The sequence below is a fragment of the Barbus barbus genome, assembly GCF_936440315.1.
Source record: "Barbus barbus genome assembly, chromosome: 16".
NCBI lineage: Eukaryota > Metazoa > Chordata > Actinopteri > Cypriniformes > Cyprinidae > Barbus > Barbus barbus.
In genome coordinates, this window is record NC_136744.1 from 19403158 (window position 1) to 19412356 (window position 9199).

The 9199-nt window shown below is 36.0% G+C and overlaps 1 protein-coding gene across 1 annotated transcript; it reads left to right on the plus strand.

Annotated features, from left to right (window-relative positions):
* Positions 1 to 372: 372 nt before the first annotated feature.
* LOC306882733 (stromal cell-derived factor 1-like) lies at positions 373 to 7003 on the plus strand. The gene is made up of 4 exons (XM_079437584.1): positions 373 to 644; positions 2166 to 2283; positions 4178 to 4261; positions 5779 to 7003. The coding sequence occupies exons 1-4, from the start codon at positions 578 to 580 to the stop codon at positions 5807 to 5809; spliced, it is 300 nt and encodes a 99-aa protein (XP_079293710.1). The 5' UTR covers positions 373 to 577; the 3' UTR covers positions 5810 to 7003.
* Positions 7004 to 9199: the final 2196 nt, after the last annotated feature.

Genomic DNA, 9199 nt, shown 5'->3' on the forward strand with positions numbered 1-9199 from the left:
AAGTCTATTAAAAGACTGAAATTCTTTAAATAATTTGGCATAACTAATGTGGCAATGTTTTATCATCATGGAAAAATAAGCACCGAAGCAATACGGTTTAAAAATATTATTTCATAAAAAATAGATAAAAATACCAAATCAAACCCATTGTGTAACCAACATGGAAAGCATTTTGATGTTCAATCAACTTTTTCTTTAAATATTATAAATGTTACTATTTCTAAAAACATGACATGTTTTGAACTTTATTTATAAAATATTTTATAAATGCACGCTCATGTCTTTGGCCACAACATTAATATTCATAACATTCATCACCAAAACTCCAAATATGACATAAATCATGAATAAAAAAAAAATAACAGTTCCATTGAAAAAGTGAGTACCCTAATTTGGTGCCAGAAATAAATAGCTGACAAATCATCGTGGGAACACCCACTTTCTCCTTTTGAAGGTGGGTGATCGGTGGGGGGGGGGGAGAGCCTGTGCGCAGATTTAACTCAGAGAGACTCAGCTGCTGCTGTCACAGTTGCTCCTGGATTCTACATTGCGCGGATCTCTTCTTCACACTGCAAACATGGATCTGAAAGTGATCGTAATATTCGCTCTGATGGCGGTCGTCATTAACGCACCGGGTTCAAATGGTGAGTTACAGTTTAACAGATAATTTGCAAATGTTTACATTATTTTTGCACTGTGCATAAAGCTTAGATACATGTTTGGTACGCTATTTTGCAATCCGTTCATTAAAAGACATTCGATGCAAGTATTGCAAACTTCAGTAATATTAAAGTTTTTTTACGGTAGTGTGCACCTGTGTAAGAAACGACGCGTATTTTATTGCATTTACGCATTTGCATTTAAAGTGTTTACTAAACTCAAAACGATTATTTATTAGTAATGTAATACCCTACGGATTTTTGTTTCTAAAACTTACATGGTTCATTCATACCAGTTGGTTTTATACTTTAATTTCATGAAATGCACGTGATTTTCCACATATTCGAGATGACAAACTGACGCACATGCGGTCAGGAGAGCAGAAAAGCCACTGGCACGGCGTTGATTAATGTGTGTGTGTCGCACTCCTTGTTTTCTCTTAATTACCCACAAATTAGAGGTTAAAACAGAACAGCAGAGATAGCGCCAGTCTTTACTTCAATCGAGCCAGTGCGCGCGGCTCTAACTATGGCTCGTGCGTTTACATAACAATAAGAATAGATTACTAGAGATGTCATTAGCATTTTACAAATTGACTAACGTGGATAGAGCTCCGTTAAGTCGCAGGTACTTAACACCTTTAGGTTCTTGTGAGTGGGCAAAGTCCGTTAAAGTATTTGCGTACGTGCACTGTGCGGTCTTCACATATAATGTAAAGCAGCTCGAGCTGTGAAGTCTCTGCTTCCTTGAGCGTGTAACAGGTCTGAGCCAAATGGAATAATAATCCCCGCGCTGCCATACAACTCGCTGGCTTTAATCTGGAAAAATGTGAAGACTGTTGAAATAAAGTATTTACGTGCGCGCACGTTCCAACTCATACAGCAAGTTTAATCTGCATTTAGTCCATTTAAATATAAAGTATCAGTGCACTAAGCATTTCTCATCTATTGTACCCACATGAATTGCTTTATAAATGCACGCTGAAATGTCTAAGCAAATAGCCTACAATTACCCCAGTTTATAACTTATAATATTATAAACTGAAATTAGTAAGCATTTTCATTTACAGTAAAAATTTATAGAGCACATAATATAGTCGCATCTCTATTATATAATATACACTGCTCAATCTCGTTTTGTAAGTTTTAGAAAAGCCATTAGAAGAAACTGCACCCTGTAAGTGCATCTGATAATTGTGGTTGTTATTAGAGAGTGTTGCAATAGAAGGTTTGGCACACTAGAATGATTACATAATGGATTTTGAAAATTAACCAAATCTTTTAAGTTTCATTTTTAGTCAAGGATACCGTTTTCTTTTACAAAGCACATCTGTGGTGTGAGATAAATTAAAATACCAGGCAGAAGTGATTTGCATTTGTGTACTTTCTCATCAAACGTCATTATTCATCATGGTTTCTTCCAACGCTCACATGCACTGAATTAAAAGCATCACAGCAACAGCTGAATTGAGTTTTTCTTCCTTTTTTCTCTTAATTCTTCTCCAGCCAAGCCCATCAGCCTGGTAGAGAGATGCTGGTGCCGTTCCACAGTCAACACAGTCCCACAGAGAAGCATTCGCGAGCTCAAGTTCCTCCACACACCCAATTGCCCCTTCCAAGTCATGTGAGTATCTGCACTAAACTGTCTCTTTCCGACTCACTCAGCAGCTCTGCTTCTGATGAGGTGCCTGTCTGACTCAGAGACACATCACTTCACCCATCAATCTCCAAATACTGAAGGGACACTGAATGGGGCAGGAATTGACCTCCCCTGTCTGGCATTATACTGTTGGACAGGCTCTCACAATTGCACACATCCAGAGGGAAATGCTATAGGAGGGGGTAGGACCTTTAAGCATGGATGCATTTGTATTTTGTACAGGAAAACAGCATCATAGGGGTCCGAAAGAGTTCCTCTTCAAGCTCTTTCTCACACATGTAAAGGCTTGAATGATGTGCTTAGTCACACACCATAGCCTTGCATGCTGATGAGAACTATCCTCCCTGTTTTCACCTCTATTGAGTGAAGTATTCAAAACGGCTGCTTTATTTAGATTTTTAACAAAGATTAATGGCAGTGCCGTGTCAAACTCCATTACAAACCTCACTTATTTTCCATACCATAAATGCTCGCCAAGGTGTAAACAAAGACTTAAACTATTTCAAGGGGTCAGCGAGATAAAAACAGCTGGTCATACTCAAAATTCACAAATCGACCAACAATTGACACAAAAGCCCAAGGCAAAGCCCTGGAGAGCAGATCAGAACCTGATTCCCAAAGCTCAAGAGCCCTTGATACTTCAAATCTGCATTGATGAGTGATGCTGGTAACACTATCTACCAGTGTTTGCTGTTGGCCTTGGCTTGCTGTGAAGTAATTACTACCTGCTGTTCGCAGTCCAGACCCTCTCAAACTCTCGCTGACTAGATCGAGATAGAGCAACAAATGTCAGGCCCTGATAAACTGCTACTTCAAAAGAGTCAGCTAACCAAATTAGAGGAGATCCGTGAATTGAAGATAAGAACTGATTACTTTAAATGATACAGATATGATGATGGTGGATGCATACTTTAAAGCATCTCTAAAGAATGCGTCTTCCTCATGATTTATATTATGTAGTGCCATTCATTTGTGGGACGTTTAGGAATGTTACTCACAGGATTATGAGAAGGACAACAACTAACAGCTGCAAGTTCAGCAGACCGTTTGTGTGTGTGACGAAGTGTAATGTTTGCCAGAAACCCAGCGGTTAAAAAGATTAAAGAACATTTCTTAGAAAGCATTAATAGCAACAATACACATAACCAAAGCAGAGCCCAAAATTGTATTAAAATATTATTAGTATCATCAACTATAATGATTTTCTAAAAAAAAAAAAAAAAAAATACAATACAATAATTTTCAATATTGAAATACAAACAATTATCATATTGAATGTTAAAATGTTATCATATTAAATATCATATTAAATGTAACTTTATTGTTAAAAAAAAATAATTGTAACTTTATTTGTCCTCATTGGGTTTTACTTTACACAAGAGTTTAATGATTTGTTTAATGTCAGTTGTAGCCAATTGAAAACAAATGGTTCACCTGTGCTGACAAGACACCTATAATATAATCTCTTTGCTGAGAGCTACAAGGAAGAGTGAGATAACAATCTGGCAATCTGTTGAGACCTGTAGGGAAGACGGGAACACAGATGCAGAAAAAGAATACTCAGGGTGATGAGAGATTGCAGTGTAATATCACTTACTAGAGAGGGGAGTGACTGAGAACTAACTGCTTGGCTGAGCTTGAATGCACGACTGTTCTGCTATTGTATGGCTGATGCTGACTATGGGGTTTCTATTGTACTGCATTCAAAATCTATTTACAATGGTCCCTTGTAGCTTTACACACTAGTAATGACTGATTGCTTATACTGCAATTTGAATGTCTAAAAAGTTCAAATTTCTGCACCATGATATCTATATATTCCAAAAATATAACAAAAACTTCCACTTTTCCCCTGCAGTGCCAAACTGAAGAACAACAAGGAGGTGTGCATTAACCCAGAGACCAAATGGCTACAACAGTACCTGAGGAACGCCATGAACAAGTAAGGAAACCCTCTTGACAAATAGGAGCAGAGAAATAGGAGAAACAGGATAGGAAATACAGGGCCACACACAATGTGTAATTTGTCTTACAGCCTTGTTCTCACTATAAATGGCCTTACAGAGTCACTTTTATTTCACTTAACCAAATTATATTTACTTATCCCAGATGAAATTGTGCACTGCGTCAAATATCAAAGGCACATTGTAATAGTTTACGTAAAAGTCTCTGCTGACAAAAAGTCACCCGCACATTAAAAACGCTGGTCTTTCCCGTTTCTCACATATCTCTGCATGCTCACAAAAGCCATTCCCAGTTTGTTTCTCAGATTTCTTTTGATTGTTTCTGTCCACTTATAATGCTCTGCAATATTTATCTTAAGTTGATGTGCAAGATTAGCAGCTACTGCCTAGCAAATTAAAAACATGTTCGGGCTTTGCGGCCTTGCCTTAATAGTTCCTCCGCTGATCGTTATCGTAAACGTCTAAAAGCAAAACAAGCTTTTGTTGTACTGAATCATAAGAAAGACATTTTCCCACATATGCTCATGAGCTTGATGTATTAGATCAGGGGACTGGTTGTCTTTGTCTTTCATTTCACTGCCAGCTGTAAGGTTGTCATGCACGCTCAATGAATTTGGGGTGGGGGGGGGGGGGGGCATATGGAAGTATGGCAAACCAGTTAGACGCTACCGCCATTGGTGTGTTTGTACCTGTTAAACAATAATCATTGTCTAAGGGACAGAAAAGTGTGAACTGTCCGGTCTGCACAACAAAACACTCATAGCCAGAGATGAACGATGGCTCCTTGGGGCTGAACACCCATGAATGGCCGCTAGACGCTAATGAGCACATACTGTGCAGTCATTAGTACAGCTCAATAAGGGAAAAGGAAGTTGTACATCTGCAGGTAGTGAGGGAGGTTTCTGCCATCTGCAACACCTCCGGTCAATGAGCTACAAAACAGATCCATCAGATTAGATATTCTGTTTATTTGACTAGTATAAACTTTAAAAAAAGCTGATAGTGTGTAATTAAAAAAATACTTTTACACACCCATCAAACCTAATATACAGAGATAACTGTAAGTAAGCTTTTATAGGCCAAATTAGCAAATAAATAAATTATAAAACAATAATTTTTTTCATTATTAAGTTTGGTCACAATAGTAGCTCAAACATTACACATAAAATATAGGATTTTTTTTTTTAATGGTTTCTGGGTGAATTTTTTTTTTTTTTTTACAAATCACAGCTTCAGCACAATTAAAACTAACAGCAGGCTGTTACATATACAAATTGCCTATAAAAGGTACTGGGATGTCCGTTACATCCTTGCCAGAAGCAGAATTTAGGTTTATTGTTGTAATCACTGTGGAGATTCAGGCTATTTAAAAATGCCCTGCTTCTCTTAAGAAGTCATGAACACATTTAGTTCAAATAAAGACTTCAATTCTCCAGCATTACAGTATGACTCTGTGAGTTTTCTCATTCTAATGTTTTGCTTCTTTTCATTGCAGAATGAAAAAAGCCCAACAACAGCAGAGCTAAGAAGTCTGCCAGATGACAAGAGAATCTGACAGCCCACCGTCACAGATATGTACCATATAGTCCTCTGGCATGCTTGCTGACCCAGCACTTAACCTGCCAAATATGCATCCCCAGTAAATGACTCGGCAAAAGACCACCAGACCATCGTCGCTACCCATGTAGTCTTCTCTGTTAGCGCCAAGTGCAATTATATATGACTGTGTTTTTTTTTACGTATGATATGTATATACAATGTTTTTTATATATCGTCTTAAAAACAGTAAAGAGATATTTTTGGAGTTGTGTTTGCTCCTTGTTTGTTGTGTTATGTTGGGTGAGGCAGAACGGCATTGAGATAATGAGGTATTTTGGAGCAAACATTCAAAACTCTGAAATATATTTTAATCTTAGATGATGTTACAGAATATGTGACTTCACATTGGTAGGACTGAAGTTCTGAAAACTCATATGCATGCAAGTGCTTTGACACAAAAAGAAGGGCATTGATTTTCAACTATTTCGTTATGTATTTTACTAGTTCATAACTTAGATATCTGTAACAGCGTAAACTGCATGTAAACGTTATATGGCATATATGAAAAAAAATATTCACTTGTTTTTGTTCTTGGAAAGGCAGGGTTACTTAGCCAAACAAACATGAACAATTTAGACCTCGTATAACCCAAACGCTTTCTGAATGACTTTGGAGAATGTAATTGGTTTTACTGGAAGGCATTTGTGCGACGACAGAGTGTCTTTTGCAACATTCTGTAGCTACCAAAACATCTGTGCTTGCAAATGTTAATTGACCGATCAAGAGTGTTGCTTCACGCTCAGCAGAATTATGTCATGAACAGAGACAGTTGTGCGTCAGTTAACAAAACAAAAACTGAGGTTAGAGAATTTATTGCAAGTACTAATGAGCTAATTCATTCATTCAATGATGAAAACTAAATCCTAGCTTGATAATCTTAAAAAAAACAGCAGTGTTAGTGGAAAATCTGAGGTAGACCTTGAGGCAGAACTAATTGACGTAATGACTACCTATATATAGAACAATGCACTTTATAACCCCTTGTGAGTTTTAAGGAAAAAACTGATTCTGAATGACGTCCATTATATAGTGAATAGTTCTAGTGCCTAATGTTTCTTTGTTTAGACATAGTTATGACTGTATTGCCAAATTTATTAAACATTTGTATCTTCAGCATCATATTTTATTATTTTGAGTGGGTTTATTTTATATTTTTGTGAAATATTTGACAACTATGTTCAAGAACAGTCAAATTATTAATTTAAACATGAACAGCAGCTGAATAACTGAAAAATACATGTCAATAAATACATTAAAACAAATCTAACTAAAACTATTTAAAAATATCTGACTTTTGAAATAGAGGCACAAAAATATTTAACCAGAAAAGACATCTCAAAATCCCCCCAATTATGAACAACTAAGCATGTCTCATGTTTCTCTTGGACAACTGTTTTGTCTATATATACACATAATGTGAACACCAAACATATTGCAAAGTATGCCAATGCCTTGTACCTCTCCAAAGAAAATTAGTGTATGGAATTTGTGTTATATTACTGCCAATGTCATAGCGTTGCCAATGTCATAGCGTTGAGCCGTTAAAAGAACCAGACCTCACAAATACAACCCTCAGGCACAAAACCTATAAGGAAACATAATGCCTCTACATACTCTGTGCCTCTACTGGAGTCTGTGTACAGGATGAGGGTTAGAGCCCCCCGCCAGTACAGTACATCTTGGAAAAATATCATGCACTCTTTGAAAAGGGCCATTTCAGAATGTGGTTAAAGCCATATTATACTAATGAATATTTTTCAACATTTAGTAAATAAAAACAGACTCTTCTCAGCTTTTCTCACTCAAAATGCCCCAGTGCATTGATGCCAATAAATAAACCATTTCAAGGATTAAATGGAACATTAAGGGTAGCTATTTTATAAATATTCCAACAAATTGCCAATATTCTCTGTAACATAAGTAGCATATACTGTCCTTCCATTTTTCCCACATAATGTGAAGATTACTTCTGTGTATATGGCAGCTTAAAGCACATCTGTTGTTCTTTCTTTTGTAAGTCTGTATATTGATTTGATTTAGTCCCTTACATGTTTATTTTGAAATAAATCATTATGAAGAATTATGTATGAAGTTTTTCTAATGGATGCTTATGAACACCAGTCATGTCACCTGTGATTTGGTTCACACCAAGGGAAAAAAAGGTCACCTATCACCTATGTCTCCAACAATTAGAATCTGGATGTTAAATGAGGAAAGGGAAATAAAGATTTGAAATGGAGGTCACGAATTGCAGAAAGACTTAAAATTCACACCTTGATTTCCCACAGCTCTTTTAAATAATCCTGGCAGCACTTTTTAGATTTATATGAGACACTGAATGGCTTTTCACCTGTCCAAACATCCACTGAGGTTTGGTGTAAAATTAAATATTTGCCTTGTACATTTTATAAGCTGTCATATTCAATTTCCCTTAAAAACGGAAAAAGAAACCCAATAAAAACCAAACTGTACCCTTACTCTCAGAAGAAATCTCTTGCACAGCAGGGGAAATTTAGTCATATTACAACTTTGTATAGCTGTCAAAACTAATATTCACAATAAGGGCAAAATAAATTAATATTGCTAGTCATAAAATCTGGTACAGATCTATTATGAAACACATATGCTCCGATAAAGGTGAAAAAAGAGATTAAATCAAGTTTATATTTGAGGTACTAATTCAAAACAGAAATACAACCGATAATTCTAATAGAATAGTATAAAAGTTCATACATCTGTCATATGCATAAAATACCTAATATATAAGACTACATTGGTTTAATGCTTCTAATACTTACAAAACATAGTTTTTAACATACAAATTAATAATCAAATTAAGATATAACTCATTTAAAAAAAGACAAGTTGTGTGATAAGTTTGTGAAAACTTTAGAATGATAAATAACCAAAAAAATATGACACGTAAATTTTGTGTCAAAGATTTGGAACATAAGACAAAACAAGAAACATCACAGTTTCTTTGTTATCATTATAGTAGAAAGAGTTTCAGAGTTAAGTGGACAATTACAAGTTTCAGTTCAACATACCTTCTGACACCAATTTCAAAAAGCCACAAGCAGCTACTTAAAGGCTAATTTTGATGTTTCTAAAAGGTCATACCAGTATTATGAAGTCTCCAGAGGTGAGCTGATCGATTCAGCAGAGGATGAATTGAACAAGAAGTTTTAAATTGAAAATACAGAAACAGAACAAGCTGCTTTGGACGAGCTAGGACACTTACAGTTAAAATTGAGAAAATTGCTTTCTCAGACTTCATGATGAAATCAGGGGCAAAAATAAGCGCAAGTTCTTCACAG

What these genes read in the sequence shown, in the direction of transcription:
- LOC306882733 (XM_079437584.1), top strand. Translation starts at nt 578, where the DNA reads ATGGATCTGAAAGTGATCGTAATATTCGCTCTGATGGCGGTCGTCATT. An exon ending in TAACGCACCGGGTTCAAATG is followed by an intron (nt 645 to 2,165) that starts GTGAGTTACAGT and finishes ATTCTTCTCCAG; the next exon opens with CCAAGCCCATCAGCCTGGTA. An exon ending in CTGAGGAACGCCATGAACAA is followed by an intron (nt 4,262 to 5,778) that starts GTAAGGAAACCC and finishes TTTTCATTGCAG; the next exon opens with AATGAAAAAAGCCCAACAAC.